Source organism: Triplophysa dalaica, chromosome 12 (genome assembly GCF_015846415.1).
Source record: "Triplophysa dalaica isolate WHDGS20190420 chromosome 12, ASM1584641v1, whole genome shotgun sequence".
In the NCBI taxonomy this organism is placed as follows: Eukaryota; Metazoa; Chordata; class Actinopteri; order Cypriniformes; family Nemacheilidae; genus Triplophysa; species Triplophysa dalaica.
In genome coordinates this window covers 9,725,961-9,748,993 of record NC_079553.1, presented here as the reverse complement: position 1 = coordinate 9,748,993, position 23,033 = coordinate 9,725,961, and the positions used below count along the sequence as shown (strand labels likewise).

The 23,033-nt window shown below is 36.4% G+C and overlaps 3 protein-coding genes and 1 pseudogene across 6 annotated transcripts; 3 read left to right on the top strand and 1 right to left on the bottom strand.

Moving 5' to 3' along the window:
• The first annotated feature begins 781 nt into the window (after window positions 1–781).
• LOC130433362 (uncharacterized) lies at window positions 782–2,795 on the top strand. Its single transcript, XM_056763185.1, has 2 exons — window positions 782–1,238; window positions 1,335–2,795. Exons 1-2 carry the CDS (start codon window positions 920–922, stop codon window positions 1,829–1,831), a joined length of 816 nt encoding a protein of 271 aa, XP_056619163.1. The 5' UTR covers window positions 782–919; the 3' UTR covers window positions 1,832–2,795.
• A 3,257-nt stretch (window positions 2,796–6,052) lies between these two features.
• On the top strand, window positions 6,053–8,445 carry LOC130432700 (uncharacterized; annotated as a pseudogene).
• Window positions 8,446–8,622: 177 nt separating this feature from the next.
• LOC130433017 (carcinoembryonic antigen-related cell adhesion molecule 2-like) lies at window positions 8,623–17,112 on the bottom strand. Of its 4 annotated transcripts, none has more exons than XM_056762653.1 (10): window positions 16,974–17,112; window positions 16,088–16,638; window positions 12,733–13,062; window positions 12,319–12,594; window positions 10,873–11,031; window positions 10,279–10,378; window positions 9,971–10,071; window positions 9,363–9,488; window positions 9,216–9,272; window positions 8,623–8,992 (listed from the first exon to the last, which is right to left on the bottom strand). In XM_056762653.1, the coding sequence occupies exons 2-9, from the start codon at window positions 16,461–16,463 to the stop codon at window positions 9,244–9,246; spliced, it is 1,497 nt and encodes a 498-aa protein (XP_056618631.1). In that variant the 5' UTR covers window positions 16,464–16,638; window positions 16,974–17,112; the 3' UTR covers window positions 8,623–8,992; window positions 9,216–9,243. The 4 variants fall into 4 exon arrangements, 3 of the variants coding, with proteins under 3 accessions (XP_056618631.1, XP_056618630.1, XP_056618632.1); XR_008908525.1 differs by having other exon boundaries at window positions 8,624–9,143; window positions 9,363–9,495; window positions 10,873–11,121; XM_056762652.1 differs by having other exon boundaries at window positions 8,625–9,143; window positions 10,873–11,121.
• A 3,213-nt stretch (window positions 17,113–20,325) lies between these two features.
• Window positions 20,326–22,799, top strand: rcvrn2 (recoverin 2). Its single transcript, XM_056762651.1, has 3 exons — window positions 20,326–20,706; window positions 22,459–22,570; window positions 22,714–22,799. The coding sequence occupies exons 1-3, from the start codon at window positions 20,326–20,328 to the stop codon at window positions 22,797–22,799; spliced, it is 579 nt and encodes a 192-aa protein (XP_056618629.1).
• The last annotated feature ends 234 nt before the right edge of the window (window positions 22,800–23,033 follow it).

The window sequence follows — 23,033 nt, the reverse complement described above, 5'->3', positions numbered from 1 at the left end:
GAATCACGTAGAGATGGGAGCATATAAAAGGAACGAGCGACCGGACCGTCGAAGAGAGAGGACCGGGCCCGAACTTGTGTTATGTTTGTATTTATATTATGTTTTGTTCGCCGGCGGTCGTCCGTGAGGGGCCGCCGGCTGTTATATTACTTTATTAAATGTTTAAATGTTTGCCGGTTCCCGCCTCCTGCCTTCCCTTTTATGGAGATTTGTTACATAAACACTTGTATTTTAACCTATGGTGGAACTAAACTAGGGTATAGCACTCTACTTCTTGTAGATCTTGTGATATCATCTGAAAGTAATGATATCTTGCCGCGTGCGGTTCACTTTCCAAAACCTAAACGAACCTTGGGGAAGTGTATCGAGCACAGAAATACTACGTAATACATTCAACTCGTTTTCTGACAGGTTGACCATGCTAAACATGAGAAGTCAGCACGTTTAGCATTGTTAAGAAGTCAGAAAGCCTGAAACAGTGTTAAATCACCCCTAAAGCAAATTAAGCCTTATTTTTCTATTTCATAGAGGACGTTAGTTAATGCTGTTTATGACCTCTCTTTTTTTTATGTTTGTTTAACAGGTTAAGATGAGCCAGATTTGTCTACCTTAGTGAGTTTTTTTTTTTTTTGCATTCTTGAATGAAATAAATAATGATAAATATGATATTGTAAACAAAACATTTCTGTGTAAAGACTACTCAAAATGTTCATATCTGTCTCTCTCCCTCTTCATACCATGCATTTTCAGTGTTAAAGATTTCCAGTGTCGAGAGGCAGTTGGAGATCTGCTGCAAGTGGGTATTGAGTCCATCTGTAACATTTGTGTGGCCCTCTCAAATGCACATGTTGATCAAAACACTGGTAAATGTATCAGTTATGGTCATATCAGGGAGCACATTGAGAATGCTGAGAAGTACATGAGTATGGCAGAGAACATGATAAAAAAAGCGCTGGGAAACTTGGATGAAAGCATGGAATGCCTTGTGAAAGAGATGGGACGAATTGAGCAAGAAGAGAAAGAGAAAAATCAGTCCATGGAGAAACTAGAACATGACTTGTCTTTGCACAAAAAGATATTGGATCAATCGAAGAGTGCTTTGGAGAAGGCAGAAAAAACCCTAGAGTCTGAAAATGAAACTTTGAAGAAAGAAGAAACAAATGTGAACTCATGTCAAAAATTGTCAATTGCAGGGGGGACGCTTCTTGCAATACCATTTTTTTTTACACAGATTGCTGGTGAGAAATTGAACGTATCAAATCGTTTTCATCCTTAATCATTTTTCTGAATAATTTTATTGACTATTGTGAAACTTGCATTTCTTTTACTTCTAGGTCTAACTATGTTATGTGTGGGACTGCGGGGAAGGCACAATGCAAAAGATGTCATTAGTACTGCAAAGGAGGAGATTACAAAGGCAGAATCTCATGTGAAGAAATACAACAGTAAAGTGTCTGACTATCAATCCAGGATCTCTGAGGCTCAGAAAGAAATTGACGAAACTAGAACATATCTGAAGAACATTCAGAAGGAGATTGACGAGCTGAAGGAGAATACAGTGGAGGTAGCAAAAATACAGACAATGGTCAGAGAAGCTGTGCGCCTTCTGAGTAATCTTAGTGGAAAAGTCACTGTACTGCAAAAGCAAACTCAATGTTCTATATTGTGGAAACCTGTGGTGAATGTGATGAAAGAAGTGATGATAGCAGCATCAAATATAGCCGAGAATCAGTTAATCTTTAGTCAAGGTCTTCCAGGTCTCATGAATACTTTGAGAGAGAATTCTGGTAGATTGTTGGCTATACGTAACTCACCCGAAAATTGTGAATAACAGCTGGTACTGACAAGCTTCTTTTAATGTTACAAATCATACAGAAATAAATATGTCTTTAGTTAGTGTGTAATGTTAACGTTACAGCATGAACAATATCTGCAGAATGATATTCATGACCGTAACATCAACTCTGAAAACTGTCATGTGTAATACACTGATATTGTGTGTGTGCGTGCACTTCTATGAAAAGTCATTTGAAGTCCTGCTTGCGAATGTCCCCTGGTCAATCTGCTTGTTTCATTATCCAACTCGGTTCAATATAAAACGGCAAAACTAACGCTTCTGTTGTAGTGTTAATTAATTTAACGGGTCTGACACCAATCGGTCCGGTCGCATTTCCCTCGCCATAGTAGAAAAGCAAACATGATCTCTAACAAAGATTGACATTTGCACATGCACTCCGGTTGTCTGATAAAGTGAAGTTGACACCATTGTTGCGGTTTATTGCTAAAAGCGCCAGGACACGTACCCCTGAGTGTTAGCAGCAAGATGGCTGAGGAGAATTGGAGAAACAAAGAAACCGGGAATAAAACATGCAATTATTTGCTGAAATTACAAGCAACAGAACCCGACTAAGCTTTACCAATCAGAGCGTTTTGGAAGGAGGGACTTTATATATACAAGAAGAAATCCAGTCATTTTGTTAGAAGAGGGACAGCTGTGAACAATAGACTTGAAATCTGTGAAATATAAAGCGTTTTTTGAAATCAGAAACATGAACATCTATTGTTAAAGGTTCTGTGTGTAAGTTTCAGAGGCCACTATTGGCGATGCAGGAAATAGCAATCTAAAGCTCCGCTACCCCCCTTTCCCTCCCATTAGAGAAGCTACGGTTGCCATCACAGGACAAAGGGGTTCCGTAAATTATAGCGGCCATGATCAGTGGTGTTGATAATTGCAATCTACATCTCACAGGCAAAAAACAGACTGAAGTTACGGACACAGGACACGTCGTCTAAAACAGCAGAGAGTAACCTTTGCAAGTCAAGTGACAAGGTTTATTTACAAAGAAAAATAAATGTATTAAATTTACTTAATTCATCATTTACTCTAATCATTATAGTGAATATTATTGTTACTTGTTTAATATTGTGTCAGTGATTTATTCGCTTATTTCGCATAGCATTTTTTGGCACGGTAACTTGGTTCGAAATTTACAGCCTATTGAAACGGCTTGCTAATGCTAAAGCCGTGTAATCTAACCACGAAAGTCTTAGCAGACGTTTTTCTCATCATCACAGAGTCAATCAGAGGACTAAACACAGGTAGTAAGAGGGAGAGGAAGAGGGCGGAGAGGTAGGGGTGTTGAAGATGCAAGCTGTGCGAGGAGGGGCAGTGGAGCTAACGTTACCCGCGAGGACCGCACAAGAGAGGATGTGGAAGCTAAACAGTATTATAATATAACTTACACACGATTATGCAAATTATGATTGTAAACATGATTTATAACTTGATTTGCACACGGCCATGCAACAAGGACTTATGATACAATTACAAAGTGCAAAAAATGTACAAGGAACAACACTATTTCTCTTGATGATCATGCTCAATTCTCTTTCCGGCTCTGACTGCATTTGTTTAGCGTGCAGGGATGTCACGTGATGAACGAACGACTCGAACCCGAAGACTCGAGAGGTCAACTAATCAATTCTCTTTCCGGCTCTAAATGCATTTGTTTAGCGTGCAGGGATGTCACGTGATGAACGAACGACTCGAACCCGAAGACTCGAGAGGTGAACTAATCAATTCTCTTTCCGGCTCTGATTGCATTTGTTAAACGTCCGGAGACTCAACGAATCACTTCCCAAGACGACCCGTTCTTCCCGAGTCACATTTAAGATTCGTTCAAAATGAACGAATCGTTCACGAACGACCCGTCACTAAACCCCTCCCCAAGACCCAGCCCTAACACCTAATGTTAGTGGGGAATAGGGGAGTCGTAATCTGGCTGGGAGTCAAAATTCGGCACAACACTTGTCGACCGACTTTTACCTGTTCCTTTACACAGTGTTTGTGGTCAGATCTAGTTGTACTGTGTTTATTCTAGCTCCGAGTACTTTGTATTTCCGTGGATGTTCCCGGTGTCTCTTGGATTATTTTCCGCGTGGATGTTACTTGTTGTCTCTTGGATTATATTCCGTGGATGTTACCAGTCTATTTGGATTCATTCACCTGTCTGCACTTTCTTCAACCCTGGAAATAAACCTCTAAAGCAGTGGTTCTCAAACGCTGGCCCGCGAGATCCATTTTCGTTCTGAGTTTAGACCCAACTCTCGAAAAAAACAACTGAACATGCTAATCAGCGTCTTTAGGAATAGTTGCGTTCAAATCTATCAGCGTATGACATCTAAGTACCGCGAGAGATGCACAGATAAAATTATATTCCAGACTAAAATCAAGTTGCAGAGTTTAAAGGTTTCTCAAACTGGGTTTGTTTATTGTTTTATACAGTTGTATGAGGTCCACCTATGACGTTCGCGTGGCTTGGCTTTAATGGGAATGGAAGACTAGGAAGTATACGCCCACTCCTATGATTGGATAGTTGGTGCTTAGTAAACTTAGTTGGACCCTTCTGTGAATTTGGTTAGAGACGTAACATTAGGTTCACATTAGCTCTATTCGCACGGGATTAGTGTTATCTGGGGACCTCATGTGATTTATTAGTTCAGGATAAGGCAGCCACATAACAAAATGTTTATAAAATAAAGGGGGATGAATACTTTTGCAAGGCACTGTATATTGTTTAATCTTTATTTTCAGTACAACAACATTATTAAAAGTTATTAAAGATTGTGATTGTCCAATCGGTTCTCATGTAGCGCGTATGAATTCTACGTTGAGCACACCAAAATGGATTTGATGCTACAGCTTTACCAAACTTTTATGTATTGACACTAAACTCGGTACATGTAATCGCAGTCATGACCTCAGGTAAAATACACTATTTGGCACAGCTCCACCCAGTGGTCGAAAAAATTCATATTTTAGCTTCCTGACTTCCTGGTTTATGAAGCTCTCCTTTAGTCTGCTGGTCCCGGAGACTCCGCAGTCACATCCCTGATGGCAGCAGCCTGAAGAAGCTGTGTGTTGGGTGAATGGGAACACCTGCAATGCTGAGGGCTTTGTGGGTGAGAAGGGCTCAATAAATGTCCTGTAGGGAGGGGAGAAAGACACCAATGATCTTCCCAGCTGCTCTCACTATGCGTTGGAGGGTCTTGCGGCAGGACGTGATGCCCCACAGTGATGCAGCTAGTCAGAATCCTCTCGATGGTGCCTCTGTAGAAGTTGCACATGATGGGGCCCGGGGGAAGTTTGCAGCGGAAGTAGAGAGGCTGCTTAGCTTTCTTGGCTAGTGCTGCGGTGTTGTTAGTCCAGGAGAGATCATCAGTGATGTGCACCCTCAGGAACTTGGTACTGCTCACTCTCTCCACAGTTGCACCATTGATGTCCAGAGGAGCATGCGGAGTGTGTACTCGCCTGAAGACAACAACAATCTCCATCGTCTTCTCAGATTGTTTTCACTGCATCACCTGGCAAGGTGGTTTAACTCACTCCTGTAGTTTTTCTTATCTATGTTGCTAATGAGACCTGACCCGTACAGACTCAAGCCTGTATTACTTACTTTGAAACAACATTTGGGAATTATTTAGCAATGGAGGCTTTAGATTAGATGAGTAAGACATTTGTCCTAACATCAAGAGCATTCCGTTACAAATACCTTACAAATGTCTTGTGAAAACAAGACAAAAAAACATCTTAACAATGTCTTGTGATGTGGTAACTGTGGTATGACTGATTCTGTACCGTTGAATTATGTAAAGCAATGAAGAACAGAGGCTGTTCCTTAACGTGAATAAACTACGACTAAAGAGCGTTTTGCTTTGCGTCTTGCTTGCTACACAATATTTCAAGTAATCACTTGATTTTGTCTTTCCGCTTATAAAATGGTCTCTCTTCAATTCTCTTCTTTTTTGTTTATTTAACAGATTAATATGAGCCAATTATCATACTTGCACACATTATATAATGTGCACTTCTGAAATATTGTGAATTGTGTATGATACAGTATGTCAAATAAAAAATGTAAGCACCACTCAAAAGTGTTTATATTTGTCTCTCTCTGTCTTCATACAATGTCTGTGCACTTTTAAGAATTTGCGGTGTATATGGGCATTTGGTTATCTGCAAAAGGGTATTTAGTCCATCCCTAACATCTGTATGGCCCTCCTAAATACACTTGTTGATCAAAACACTGGTAAATGTTTCAATTTTGATCAAATCAGGAAACACATTGAGCATGCTGAGCAGTGCCTAAAGATGTAAAAGGAATATATAAAAAAAAACTGAGAAATACTTGGATGAAAGCATGGAGCGCTTTCTGAAAGAGAAGGAATGTCCGGAGCAAGAAAAGAAAGAAAAAATACTTGCCATGGATAAACTGTCCAAAGACAAGTCATGTGCAAGAATTACTGCATGTGAATATGTGAAGAACATGTGAAGAAATACTGCATCAGTCAAGAGGGCTTTGGAACAAGCAAAAATTAACCTAGACTCAGAAAAAGAAGCTTTAAAGAATGAAGTAGCAACAAAGAACCCATGTGAAAATTTGTCTAAATTCTAAAGTCAAATTTTTGGATGGGTTGCTGGTAAGAAATATAACAAATCTACTCATTTCATCCTTAATAATTATTCTAAATAATATTACTGACCATTTGTAAAATATGCAACCAAGTCTCAAGGCAGTTCATGGCATATGGGCACACTATGGAATCTATTGATTTGTGTTTATGAATTTACCATTTTCTTCGTGTCAGTCAACACAACCTTTTTTCATGCCACTCAACACAACTTTTTTGTCACTCAGCACGACTTTTAAACACAGACGCAGGTATGTACAATTATTGGTTCATAACGTGATATCAAAAGAAGTTGTACAAATTTTAGGAGATTGCAAACCAACACCTACCTTGCCCTAAACCCTAAAATTACAGCTGCAAAGGCTAATTTGGCTAAAAACGCGAGTTTCATGAGGTGGCAAAGGAATGATAAATGCAAACTGGTCTCATAGGATATACGTTCCACAAAGCTCCACAAAATACGTACCATCAGGTACATTTTGCAATCCAGGATCGCAATATCCAACAACAGTAATGTTAACAACACCAGTAAATGTTAAATTGGAGTGCAATGATTTTGAATTTAATCAGAAGTTGAATTGTGAGCACGTTAGCACGTAACCCAACCCTGCCCCTTAACCCAACAGTTTGTATTGTACAATTTAAAACACAAAACACAACAGGAAGACTTGTTTGTTCAAAAAGTGAAATTATTCCAAGCGTTCCAAGGCCAAAGAACAGACACGAATGCGATCCCCTTCTCCGTCAGGCATGAAACTCTCATCCACACCGGCTGTTCACAATGACAGGATTTTTTAATTGCCACCAGTGTGTTAACCGTTACGTCAGTTTCGACAATGAAATGGCTCCTATGTGTCTTAGGTTGCGTCATTATGCTAGCTTATGAAATGATATTGGCTGTCCCGCTCTGATTGGGTCACGAGCTAACCTTGAGTGTACACTTTAATAAAAAAAATACTGGGTGCATTCCTGGAGCTCTACAAAAAGTGTTCAGAGGTACGAGGTTTCTAATAGAACAGGTTGGACAAATTGCTGCCCCTATACCAAATTTCACAGGGGCAGAGTTAAATCATCTACAAAACATACAAATGAGATCGTAGGAATTCACACTAGTGAGCCACCTTGTAAAAGAGGAATGAATTCCCATCAGATGCGTTGATATTTATACATATAAAAGATACCACATATTAAAATACGTTAGATTGAAAGTTGTGCTGAGTGACACAGAAAAATGTTGCTTACTGACAAAAAAGAAGGGAAAATTTGTGTCCATGAACACAAATTAATAGATTACAGTTGTTTAGATTACCCATGAGACTGTGTTGAAAATATGCACTGATCTTCCTTTTATTTCTAGGTCCAATAATGATGATTGGGGGACATTGTAGAAGGCTCGATGCTATAAATGGCATCATGACTGCGGAGAAGGAGATAAGAAAGGCTGAATCTGAGTTGAGGGACTATGAGTGTAAAGTGTCTGATTATCAAAGCAGAACCTCTGAGGCTCAGAGAGAAATGAATAAAACAAAGGAAGATTTTAAGAAGATTCAGGAGGAGATTGAAGGACTTAAGCAGGATTTAGTGGACGCAGCTGAAATTCAGAATACAGTCAGGCAAGCTGTGCACCTTCTAAGTGTTCTTAGTGGAAGAGTCACTGTACTCCAAATGCAAACTCAACGTTTCATCTTGTGGGAGCCTGTGGTGAATCTGATCAAAGAAGTGATGAAGGCAGCAATAAATATAGCAAATCAGTTCCTATGTAGTGGAGGTCTTCCAGGTCTTAAAAATACTTTAAGGGAGAATACTGAACGACTGTTGGCTGTATGCAACTCACCCAACAATTCTGAACATGATAGCTATTACTTACAAGCTCCTTTTATTGTTACAACTCAAACAGAAATCAGCATTCTTTTTAAATTTCTGGAAAACGACATTATCACAAATGACAGATTTACAAATGAGACATAGTAGAGATATGTAAAGCATGCCTCCAAGAGATACTGACACATGAATAAACAATACATCCTTTGTTTAGCCAGGGTACATAAATAGACATCTGTATTAAAATCAATGCAAAATATGTCAATTGTTTAATGTAAATAAAGCTAGAATTTAAACACATTTAATTATTATTTTTATAGTAGTTTTTTTTCTCCTGGTGCCTATTGTGAATATTGTGATTTCTACATTAAAATTAACTTGATACATTGTAAAGCAACTTGCAATATAATACGATATACTTTATAGTTATAATCGCTATGAAAGCCTCAAGAATGTAATTGAACTTTACATTAAAAAAATTCTAACACTTGTACATATTGTAGTTATTTTCTGGAGTCAAAGTCATTTTTGTGTATCCTGAATTATAGTCTAAACATGTTGCCAATGCTAACATCAACAATTATTTTGTTGGACATACTTTAGACACTCAAGTGTCTATCCAATAGCCCCAGCATCCATTGCACCATGTTACATTATGTGGTAATTATAAGGAGATGACTTCTTAGGAGACGACTCGTTCCTGCAGATGATGAAAATAAGCATTCATCTCACACAATGAAAAGCATACATTCAAACATTTTCGTTCAAATTTGACACAAATCAAATTTAGTCACAAAATCATCAATCCTTCTTCTTTTTGACTGGAAGCTGATTCAGCCAGTCACTGAACACTAAATAAAGCATACAAAAAGTTAAATGCATTGCAGTATTCATATAAGACAAAATACTTATTTTTAACTTACTGTTTTAGGTAGTAGGCTACAGTTGGTCTTAATTTACGTAAGGATTAGAGTTATCATCTGATAAATGTAAAGAAATAAACAATTAAATTATGTTATGAAATTTCTACAGATAACAAACACACATACTTTTGTTGTCATTTTACTTACCACACACTTCATAAACATGTTCTGTGTCTGGATTCGGACCTTTGAAGTCTGTTGTTTTAATAGGTCTAATCATCACTTGGTCTCTTGTGGGAGGCTGTCTTGACAGATTCATCGTATTGTCCTGATCTGTAAGCTCAACATAATGGTTTCATATCATTGCCACTGTTATACATATTTAACTCTGTCGATAAAATGATGTTTTTCATGTAGGCAATATGTGGAATGCCATACTCTCTCTGAGTCTCGTCTGTGTTCCCGCCCTTTGTTCTAGTTATTGCTTGTTAAGTTGTTCATGACCTGCACCTGTCCCCTCTTGATTTTGTTTCCATATATTGACCTTGTGTCTCTTGTCTTGTGCTGGTTCATGAGCTCTCTTTGTGTCATGTGGGTGAGTTTTTGGTCTCTGGTGTGTAGTGTAAGTCTAGTTAGTAATAGTCTAGTCTAGTCTAGTCTAGTCTAGTCTAGTCTAGTCTAGTCTAGTCTAGTCTAGTCTAGTCTAGTCTAGTCTTTGTTCCTGTTGGTACCCTTTATTTAATGTTGTTTTACCCTCTCGTGGGTTTCTGTTTCCTGTTTTGTATTATTCATTAAATGTCTTGTTAACCCCTTACCCGCTGTCTGCGTCTGGGTCCTCTGTCCATGTCTCACCTCAAGGTCCCTGACATGAAGTTCAGACTTGCGATTAGCATTTCCTGTAGAGCCTTTGACATTTCTGAAATATGCATAAAAAATTGTTAACGTCTGTTACTTTCTTAAGTACACTTTGATGTGTTAAGTTTTTATCATCATTAAAACAATTTATTCTACCAAAAGAGTATATTTCAGTGACTTCAGACAAAATATGAAAAGTTTTAATCATATCATATGTCTTGGTCTACAGTTGATAACCAAGTTTACTATTTTCCTGCAAATGACTTACCGAAAGTTAAAAAACACACTAATTGCTAACAGCAATACTAATACAACTCCCACCACGATCCCTGCTATTTCTCCAGGACTCAACAAATTGTTTGAAGTACCTACACAGAGACAACCAACACATCATCTACATTTTCCGAAGTATTCATAAACCTAAACCACACCTAAAAAAGTTTGGATGTCTTTGCAGACTATTTAAATATCAAACAACGTGTTAAAAAAGTAATATTTCAAAAGTTTGTTAGGTTTCAAACAGAAATATTGTTCAATATATTTTCATATTAAATTGGGTATTCTTTTATAATATCCTCATGCAATATTGTATATAATCTTAATTATTAATACAAATGAATACTATTACTGTTTTGATAAAAGGATAAGCTGTAGCATTGTTAATTTGAAGATTTGTTTACATTTGATATCTAATACAGTTTGGACATTAAAACATTTTAAGCATCTTAAAGTGCCAAATCATTATAGTAAATAATGATACAGTACATTACCATAGCAATACTTTCTTCCTTGCGGGTTCTTCTGGTTTCAGTTTTGGACGATATGTCTTAACTATGAATACTGTTTAAAAAAACGTATGTACCTCTTACTGTTACTGTGTGTTGTGCAGAGTTTGTGAGTCCAGTCATGTGGTTTGAGGCTGTGCAAGTGTAGATTCCACTGTGATCCGAGTTGCTGCTCCTTCTAATGTATAAAGATGAATTTCCAGCATCCATATCATTTACTGTCCAGGTGAGAGCAGCTAGAGGTACAGATGAAACTGAACAGTACAGAAGAATGTCTGAGCCTTCTTCTAATATCTCTGCTCCAAGTATCTTCACATCAGGCCCATCTGTCATACAAAATAACCTTATCAATGATCAAACACAGTTTTGGACCCTGTAGTTGTGAGATATCATGGTTACTGTGGGAAATCCATAGTTTTGCTAGCAATAATCAGTATGCCAAAAACAGTTACTACACTACACTACACACATTTTTTTTAACTGTGTGTGGGTCAACTTTATTACAATAACATGTTACAAGCAATTTGATTAGTTTTGCTCAAATTATATGTATGGCTTGGTTCAAATCAAAATGAATACATTTCAACAAAACACCATTATTGTAATCAGTGTTTGCTTTATTTGGGCTCTTTACTCTTATATTTTAACGATAGGTTTTCATTGTCAGTGTGTGAAATTTTCAGATTCATTAGGATCAAGTGATTGGTGACTGTAATCATTGTGAGGTTTTGTAATAATTGCTCAGGAGTCTGTTATTAATGTGTCGATATTGTGTGATCATACAGCGTGAGATTTAAACATTGGTACTAAAACACAATATGAAAAAATAGAAAACACTCAAAATTATCAAACTGCTGACTCAATTAGACATGAAGAATCAGTGTATGAAACACAAAAATGGTGACAATCAACAAAAAAAGCTTCATGCTGCAATGCATGCTTGGTAACATCATACTACAAAACTCATTCATGACTCCCATCATGCTCTGCCTTGATCTGTTTATCTGAATTAGTTTGATGATTGTCACCATTGTTGAGGTTTGAATGATGATTGTTGATGTCTAAGTATGCCAAGACATTTTATCACAGTATATTTGCATTTGTGAACCAGGACATTCTAATCCGTCATAAAAGATCAACTTCCACATTATTTAGTGTGACTTCTCATTTTTATCAAACCCTGATATACATCACAACAACGTTAATTTGAAGCATCTCTTCTGTTCTTATTAATGTACGAGTTTTTTTTATTGAAACACTATTTTAAACACTTAAAGAGAAAAGAGATTTAATTTATCCAAAGTCAGGTATCAAGAGCCCAACTAAACGAAACACTGATCACAATCAATTTTTTTTTTAATAATAATGTTCATAAATATAATTTGAGAAAAACTAATAAAATTACTTTTAACAAGATGACACATTTTTTTTAAGTTGTCCAAAGGTATATTTTTTAAGTTGATCCAAAGTCTCACTTTTTTCAGTGTATTTAGATTTAGACTGAAATACTTTTGCATACTTACAGAGCACAGTTATTCTGTAGTTAGCCATTTCAGAACTGATAGGATTGCTGCGGACACAAACATATTCCCCAATGTCTGATCTGTTCACTGGATTTATCAACATTGATCTGTTATCAGCTGAGAAGGTGATGGTGTCACTTTCAGACAGATGTTGACCATCCTTTATCCACTGAGTAGTGGTGATAGTACCATTTCCATCACAATTGAGGTTAGCCGAGCTTTTACCCTCCACGAGTGTAGAGTTTGGGCCTTTGATATTTACACCAGTCACAGGGACTAAAGTGAGGGGGGGGGGAAGTGAACCAAGAGGTTAATGCTTTTTATAGTAATTTGTGATAATAGCAGCATTTCACCAACAGTGGATTACGTTCTAATTGAAACAAAGGACTCATAAAACAGACAAATATTACCAACCAAACACTTGTAAATCAGTCCTTCCCTGTAGTGTTTGTGTTCCGTCTTCTGGGGTCAAAGTCACAGTGTAAGCTCCAGTGTCAGTCAGCCTCAAATTTTGTAATGTCAGAGACCCAGTGCTTTTGTTTAGAACCACTCTGTCTGTATATTCTGGTCCCACTGTGTCAGAACCTGAATTTGAATGTGATGTTATGATGTTTACTTTTCCGAAGCTCCAGAAGATTGACTGAAATTTCATAAGAGGAGAAGTGGAGGTGTTGAACTCCACTTGTTCTCCTTCGCCACCATATATAGGTCCTGGAAACAATACGTTTTCAGCCCAGCTGTTTCCTGAAAAGATAACAGTGGTTTTATTAGAATATCTTTCGGGAAAGCATACAATGCGTTCTTACTTAGCACTTCCTTGTTACCTTGTGGTGTGAAAGCACCAATTAGACAAACATGCAGAGTGACAAAGAAAAGTAAAACGGTTTTTATTCTCGTTAATTTTCGAGGTTACATATGAAGAGTTCAGATGTAAAAGCCTTTTTAAGCCACTTCCATCAAACATAAGATGCCGAAGTTGAGTGAATAATCTTCAGTCTCCACCTAGGGCCTGCTCAAATAATTTTGCTCCAAAACCCACTAAATAGCACACTCAACCCCGTCTGAAATATCTGGTAGGCCTATTTCTGAAAGTTTATCAATCTATCACATTGCTGTTAGGTGAATTTCCTGGGTTGTGTTTTTGTTGGAACTCAACACACAATGGAATGGAATGGCAACCATATCTTACTATCTCTATTTTTATATATTTCATACTTTGTAGCCTGTTATTGTTTCAGATATTTACTAAACACTGCCTAAATTTCAGACATACACACACACTCGCGGCACACAAACCGCGTCTCAAATCGAAAGTTCAATTCCAAATAACTATACACAAATGTACAGTTGTCTTTAGGCTATTGCACATATGTGGCTAGTGCCCCCAAAACTCTACTTGACAACAAGTCATAATCTATCATACATCAGGAGCATTGATAATAACAATGGCTAGTTCTTTTCTGTTTTTCAGTGTATCAGAAGCAGTTAACGTTTCCTTTATCATAACATTCACAAATATATTACACTCCAGAAAACAAAGATAGAATCAATACCTGTTAGTAGGATGATGGTAAGACTGGTCATCAAAGTTCTGGTCATGGTGACACTGTTCTTCTGATTTACTTGAGGCTGTGTAGTTTGAGTTTCACTCACAAATATTAAAGCCCTAAAGAGCCGTTATAATAAGGAAGTACCCTTTGATTTATGTTTGCAGATATGTTATCATTTTATGGTCCTGACAAACTGCTCATCGTGTAGGCCTTAGAAGCTTTGGCTTTAAAAAAACAATTTGTTTGTTCGTCTGCAACCAAATGTTTGTTCTATCTTAATTTAAAGATAAGTGATTATTTAATAAAATCAGTATTTATTCAAACAGATTTTATCTAGTGACATATTACAAATAAATACCAAGTATATTGCGGTGGATTGCACAATACAAAATGAACAGTAGATGGAGACATTATCTAGTATCTACGCTAGAACAAAAATGTACATTTTGCATACAACTACACAGTTTTCAATAATGTTTGTTTCTAAATTAAATGTTTAATGTTAATATGAAATGTTCAATCACTGCATTGTCACAGTTAATCATTTAAAACACTGTAACTTGTTGAACTGTATACATAAGATTCAATACAATCACAGTAATAATGATAACAATAATGAAAGTAATGTTAAGTAATAATGATAACTATGCAGAACAAAATAAAAATCTGGTACCAGTGTGTTAAAAAAATTCGCTATTACAATAAAAATTGTCTCCCTTTTTGGTGTACTGTAGATATCACCATTTGGGAAACATAACTCGGGTTCTAACCTGAAAGTATGCAGATAATCTATTCTGTGTGTTTATTGTGAATCACAAAACATTAAAATTCAAATAAAAAAATCAAGCTTGTAATTAAACAGAAGTCTCTAAAAGTTTAAACAATCTATTTACTTGCAAACTTTAGATGCCTCAGTCTAATTCTAATGGTGCTTAATATTTTTTTAATATTTAATGACAAAATATATGTACAAGGTGAAAAGAGTAATTCATATCTCATATGGTATGATAATGTTATATTTAAATTGTTGTAATTAAAAAAGTATGCTTTTGTAGATAAACTTATAAAATTTATATTTATATATAAAAAAGTTATTCACAGCCATTGCATCAGAAATGATATTAATTCAAGTAGCTTTTGTAAATGTTCAATCCAATCAAACTTTGTAAAGAAAATAACTTGCTCTTTGATGTTTGGTAAACTATCTGCTTTTCTGTTCAACAGACGTGTGGCTGCAGAAATGCAATAGATCTTGTGTGTTATTACATCATAGGAAATAGCAAAGTGTTTCCTTTTGTGCACCCTTTGAATTTCCTGTGACATTCCTTTATGATTGTGTGATGGAGAGCAGGAGAGAAGGACATTGAGTCTCTTTATCTTTCACTTAAAGCGACATTTCAAAGGGAAAAAAATGTCCCCACGTCTTACTCAAGGCATCCTAACCGAATATGACTTTCTTCGTGAATAATAATAATCTTTTTACTTCCAAGTGGTAGAATGGGAGTGAATAGGGGGGCATTTTTGAAGCTCCAAAACGTGCATCCATCGATCAAAGTGGTCTTAAAAAACGTCTTCTGAATTGAATCAATGCGTTTGTTTTACAGAAATGTTTACATTGACAATGCTATCAACGATAATGTCTAGCTTCTGTTATATCCCTCTGCTGCACGTGAACCAGAGGCTTGTTTTTCCAGCAAATGACGTGCTGATGAAAGCTCCCTCACAGAGGAGAAAGTATCCTATTGGAACAAAAAAAAAAATTGTTGTCACCGGGAACTTACCACACGCCTGCATCATATGACGGAAAAACAAGCCTCAGGTTCATGCGCAGCCGAGGGATAACGGAAGTTGGCTATTATCGTTAATTGCGATTTCAATTTGGATATTTCTCCTAAACAACCGCATTGAGTCGCTTCCGAAGACCTTTCTTAAGACCACAGAGCTGTGTCGAGCTGTTCTTTGATCAATGGATGCACCTTTTGGAGCTTCAAAAATTTCCCCCCATTCACTCCCATTCTTGGAAGAAATAGCATACGTTCTATTATTACTCCAACTGCATTATTTTTCAAGGAGAAAGTCACATTCGGTTAAAATGCCTTGAGGGTGGGTAAAAAATTACCAAATTTTGTTTTGCCTCTGAAATATCCCTTTACAGCTCATTTACACGGTCACTTTCTTTATAACAACTTCAGCGTAATCATTTACCAAAACTAAATTACCTTCTTGTCTTTCTCTTCTGGCCTTCATTCTCCTCTTTTTCATCACGAAACGGAAGGCAAAAACCACAGCCACCAGTCCTGAACTGGTAAGCAGCACTACCAATCCAAGAGTCAGAAGGTGTGATAGACCACTGTTTTTATGCTGCGAATGGTCCCACAGCCCTACTGACACCATGCTCAAACCAACAAGAGTTCCCCAAACCCCAAAAATCAACATACAGGAACTACAGGACAGCTCAGCTCCTCCGGTGATCACAGTGACACCCGCCACAGAAACAATTCCTTTTGGTAACGTTACAGTTTCAGACATTGGATCATAAGTCACGGTTTCGGTCGTCTTAGAATGATCTGGAAGGTCCAAATTTGCTGCCATCATTGATACGTTTCACAAAAAGAATCAAATCAGACGCGTGAAACGGCTTTAAAAGAGTTTGGGCAAAATCTCTGTAGTGATGTACTCCCGGGCTCTGCTTTTTCTTTAAAGACGTCCTTGCTGCTTTTTATTGTTTGCTTGCTTGTTATCAATGAGATTTTCAATCATTTCTATTCTCCTGTCAATTATACAGAGAAGAAAATATATTTCAACATATATTACATATAAAATATCATGTAAAAAGAACATTTATGGACAGACCAAGACAGTTAAAATGAATACAATCTAAATTAAAAAAACGATTTTATTAATATATATTAAGTCCACATGGTATCATTTTTATTGTCTGTACAAGTTTAATCATTAAGTGCTCTTTTAAAGCATATCATAACATGACCTAACATTTGACCAAAAATGTCAAACAATTCCGCATGTTTAATACAATTTAACCTGCTTGCAAGAATCCGATTGATAAACTTGCATTCCGAGTCGTGAAGAAAAAATATCCCTTACCAAATATATTAAAATAAGGTCATAAATCCAGGCTTTTTCTTCAAATCCATCCGCACAAATCTCAACTTCATGAACATGTTTCCTCTCACACAAGAACAAGTTGAATGGCATTACAATGTTTCTGAACTTTTGTGTTTACCGTTTGTAGACCAGCCTATACCAACACAGAGCCAGTGAACTGTTGTTATTATTTTGCTTATCATTATTTACATCCATCGCCCTTTGTGTATTGAAGGAAGACGATGTCTGTCATTAGACATCATTATGACCCATTAACTTGTATTTATCTAAGATCCCCTCCCTTCCTCTGCTTCCCCCTCCCTGCCTGCTTTGCTTAAGAAGTCCTTGGATTTTTCAAGTAGGTATTGTTTCTAGGCAGAAATTTGAAAGAAATTTCCCTTTTTGATATCTTTAACCTTTGTGGCAGTTCAGTCTCTATCCTGTCCATGTGATTGAAACTTAAAACAAGATTTCATTAAATCACCTTTCAGTCAACTCTCACAATCCAGAAATATCTGTAAAACCTGATGCTTATGCAGCATGACCCTTTTCAAGTAATTAAATGTTCAACATCGCCATATGCAGTTATCACTAATTGATAAATGTTCTCATTTAAACATTCCCTGATAAAAGTATGCCATACATTTAAAGAAACAGTGACATAAAAATGCTTACATAAGAAGGTGGATCCCGTCATAATCTTTGTACAAAGGAAATGCAAAAAAAATATGATTTTGTTTGGAGGATGCACATACTTTTTTATTGATTTATTATTCAAATGTAAATAATGACATTATAAATTTTGTTTGGTTTGGATTTTGTTCTTTTTTGCTGCATTTTGTTATACTTCTGTATTTTGTCTAACTACTTTAACATAAACTCACTCTCCACTACATCTCGACATACGTGAGGGAGTTTAGACTGAATTCTTGTTCTGAATACTATATGTCACAATTAGCTTTTAAGGTGGGCATTTTGTAATTAGCTTTGACAGTTAATCCAATATATGTTTGCTCTTGGTATTCCTGAAATAGCACTGAGAAAATCCCTGTGCCAAAAGAGGGAAGAGTGAGGTCTGTCTGTTTTTTTCAAAGGAGTTAAACAAATCCAGATTGATTTGATTTGGGACAGACCCGTATAAAGTGAATGTTTTGGAAAGTTAACGTTTCAAATACTGCTTCTATTCTAAATATGTTACAAGTATTGATATGTGGATTGGGAAAAGTAGACGTTTTTACTTTTCTTCTCTTTGAGGAATACGATATTGGTAACACTTTACAATAATGTTAACAATTAGTATATGCATGAACTAACAATGACCAATATTGTTTTCAGCATTAGTCAATCCGTCTTAATGGTAGGTAATGTCAATACAATTATTAATTTTAGTTCATTGTGCATTAACTAAGGTTAACAGTTGCAACACTTGATTTAAAGATTGTCTTAATGCTAAAATTACACTAATATTAAAGGCGGAGTTCCCCAAAAAAGAAAATTCTGTCATCATTTACTCGCCCTCAAGTTGTTTCAAAACAATAGGGTAAAAACTCCCATGATAGTCAATGGTGCCCTAGAATTGTTCAGTTTCCACATTCTTCAAAATATCTTTCTTTGTGTTCAACAGAACGATTGTTTTATACTGTTTAAAAACAACTTGAGAGTGAGTAAATGATGACAGAATTTTCATTTTTGAGTGAGTTGTTCCTTAAATAAATGCTGAAGAAGTATTGTTCATTGTAACTAGATCATGTAAGCTTATGCCTTAGATAATTGTTGACAAATACAATTTTATTATAATGTGTTACAAACATATTTTTATGACATTCAGCAGAATCTGTTGTGATTATACAGAAATCATTTTCAAAAGGAAAAATTGTCATGACTAGAGAAAGCCAAAAGGTAAACCAGAATGTACAGTCTTTGTTAAGCATGTTTTTAAAGTAAAATCAGCAGTTATTTAGAACAAAAATATTTGCAGTATTGAACAATTTCAATATGCAAGTCAATCCAAATGACTGCAGTTAAAACAGTTTTTAAATTCTAGAAATATCCTTTACAGATATATCCTGTTTACAGGAAGACAATCACAGAGAAGACCTCACACAACCTCATAGTATACTACAGGTGTCAAAGGTGAAAAGCATTATGTTGAACATCCTAACAGTGACCAAAATGAAGCTATATTGCTTTTGAAGATGAATGAGGTCAACCACCAAAAATGAGAGGATGGAAGAGAAGTTGCGGAGGGGTCAGAAGGTTAAGGAAGAAGATTTAAACCTGAATTAGGGATTGTTCCTGGAAAGGAAACATTATAGCAGATGTCAGCTCTGGGCTCAAGGATCCCCTTATTACCACATGCTACAACTGAAACACTACCAAACAAAACTCAGAGGGGTTTCTAATTAACTTCAATGGACTTGAGACGTTTCCGATGATATATTATGGGATATCTATTTTAAACCATCTTTTATTGATGTCATTCAACCTTAGCTATTAATTTACACATTGCCATGTAGTTCTTTCTGTCACCGAGATATCAATTGTGTTGCGAATGGAACACTTGTGTGAGAGTCAATTCGTCAAGCTGAGTAAAAATATAAACCCCTTACAACAAGGCCTTATTTTTACGTCACGATAGACAGGTCAGTTTGGTTGTTGGGAGGGAAAGTCTATGGGCTGAAATGTCTCTGATGTCTTATTAAGAGACTGTCAGTTGAGGACACAAAGTGTTCATGACTTTTTGTCTTCAATCGTGCTTTCCCTGATGAAACTATTTGGGGAAATAATTCTTTCATATTGTCTTACCACATCGAAACATATACTTTAGGACTAATGATTAACTGTGGTTTTAGTGAGCTGTATATTAGGCTGTATGAGAACTTGGAGTTCAAATGTGTTATATTTTAAATATTTTATTGAATTTGTGATGTAAACTTAAGGTTGTTTTCGCATAACTGATGCTGAGAGCTCTATAATTGTATCCAAGCTCTGTATGGAAGGGGATAGTCCCGAGCTGTTGATTTAGGGCTCAGAGTCTAAGACCTGTCAAATCCCTCTTTAAAGACTTAAACCTGCATTCAAAGGTAACAGCCTAAGGTTACCCGCTCCAACCCCCACACATCAATCCATCTCTGCAAGAGCCATCAATCTGTTGGTCATTTCACATTGTACATTAGTGAGCTTCATTCTGAGGACGCTGTACATCAGACGCTGGTCTTCCTCGGCTAACACTCAGTCGTCCGATCCATTGGCCATATTACAAGAGTTTTATGGGATTTTATTAAAGGCACTTAAGACAAGACAGAAGGGACCATCTAGTCGATTGTAAAAAAACACAAATTTATTGTGAGAAATGGGGAACGCCAAAAGCAGCGCCATGTCCAAGGTGATCTTGGAGGATCTGAAACTCAACACCAGATTCACAGAAGAAGAGCTGTCACAATGGTACGAGAACTTTCAGAAGCAGTGCCCATCCGGCCGCATCACGCCAGATGAGTTTTCAAAGATCTACGAGCGGTTCTTCCCAGACAGTGACACTACGTCTTACGCCCAGCACGTCTTTCGTTCCTTCGATACAAATGATGATGGGACACTGGATTTCAAGGAATACATCATTGCTCTTCATATGACGTCAACTGGAAAGACAGAGCGTAAACTGGAGTGGGCCTTCTCTCTCTTTGATGTTGACAAGAATGGCTATATCACCAAGACAGAATTGAAGGAAATCTGCCAGGTATGTTGCTTTATGAAAATATATAAACAAATGGGAGTGATAGTATTTAAATACTACTTAACGTCAAAATAAAGATTCTGTGTCAATGTTTTGTTGCATCCTTTCAAAGTAAAAAAATTGAGTTTGCCAAGTTCTTGGTTATTTAGCTATCAGACCAAGTATAAAAAAGCAAACAAATGTTAGAATTTATACATTAATATCTCTTATACGTAGGCTATATATAGCCTGACGTGTGACAGCTTGGCCTGACCTGACATGTATTATCAATTTATAGAAGATTTGCTTTCATCATTTTGGTAGAGATTAGTATGGGTGCATACTAGGGAGGTTTTATTGTGTTTACTTCTTTAACTAACAAATACCTCACAATTCAGATAAACCTCTTTGTGAAAACCAGCCCTCATGTATAGTGTTGCTCACATATTGTCTCTTTGAGTTTTGTTTAAATGTCATACTATTTTTGCTTGCCTACTTTATTGGCAAGTAGAAATATTTCTGCTTGCCTACTTGAACATGAGACCTCGAGTAAAGAACCCAAATAGCTTAAGAGCTTTGACTTAATGAGTCAGTACCTTATAGTTTAGTACCAATTGAATCCTTCAATCCCAAAATAACTTATCAGGTAAGTGGTTTAGAACTTCAACAACAAATGTACACAGAGGTCTTTAAGGAGGTAGACAGTATTTCTGAGACAGGTGTGTGGTGGGATTACTGTCTAGGACACTTTTTTTATTAAGATAATCGAAAGTACACTGGAAACAAAAACACTTATATATATACTGTATATATACATATATATATCTATATACACACACGCTAAAGTAACTAGAATCGAAGTAAACAAGGAAAGAGGAGTGATGCAGAGATGCTACCAAAAATGCCAAAGATGCTTTTTATTGGAGACTCAACAAAAATGAATGCCTTACAATTTAAAGTTTTTATTTAATGATCCAGAAAAAAGAATGGAAATCAAAGCAACAAATTGAAGTGGCCAGTTTAAATAATGTTTTAAATATATAATAAATATATGTCCACTATTAAGACAAGAGCTTTACTACATAGATACAGATATTAATAATTGGTGTATATTGGGTGCATATACATTGTGTGTTTTTCTTGTTTCTGGATATTCTTTGATAGACAGTGAGCAGGTACTTAGAAGTCAAATAAATGACCATCTGGACCTCTGATTATACCCGACCTTAGATCAGGACCCCTCATCCTTAAGCCCCTCATGCTATCTCTATAGACTGTAATTGTGGTTGACCGAAGCCGATATGGTTCTTAAGGAATGGCCCTGAAGACTCAGAAGACATTATCTCTAACACTTCAGACAAATAAGAATTATACAGATTAGACGCAGTGCAAATTCTCCTGCCGAAACCACACACTGGCCTAAGCTGATAAACATCAGATATAATATATGTAATAAGACTGATAATAAGCCACAATTCCTACAGCAAATTCCAAATACTGCACAAAATCCTAAATATCTGTTCTGATACCAGACCTACAATAAAATTAATTATTTAAAGAGTGAACTATTGCAACAATAGCCGCTAAGCATGCAAATGCAAATCCAGATAAAGGTAAGATAAAACCATTTTAAATTGCATAATAAAATGGCTGATGCTACATTTGGTTTGTTTTTCTGAAACTCTCTTTTGAATTTCAAGTTTAGAAATGTTTCATATTTTTAACAGGTTTTTTGTTCAGAATAAAGGTCGACACTTCTCCATTTTTCATTTTCAGGCTATCTTTAAGCTGATCCCCAAAGAGGAACAAGAGAAGCTTCCGGACGATGAGAACACTGCAGAGAAAAGAGGAGACAAACTGTGGTCCTTCTTTAATAAGAACGAAAATGGTAATATTTTACAACTTTGTTTAAATATATATTTAAAAATATCCTTATAATAACAAAGCAAATATGTTTTTATGGCAAACTTAGTTTTGTTAGTGAAAGTTTGTCCAATAATACCGATGATTGTTTGCTTTTTTATCTTACAGATCGGCTGGCAGAGGGCGAGTTTATTCAGGGCATTCTTGACAATGAAGATGCTCTTCACTTTATTCAGTATGAGCCCCCAAAGTAAGAAAAATAGAGAGTGAGCAATGCAGTTTTATTTTTGATTTCATGTTCTTTCCGCTGGCCACATGCTTTTCTTCTTTTTCTCACTTTGTTTTGTTGTAACGGTCACAATTTTACTCTTCAAATCTGTTTTCTTGCATCAGTGCTACATTCCTCATTACTGTAAATATTATCTAAAAGCCCATCACCTCCAGTATGTTTTGAGTAAGACATGGTAAAGGCATGACAGGTTACGTTA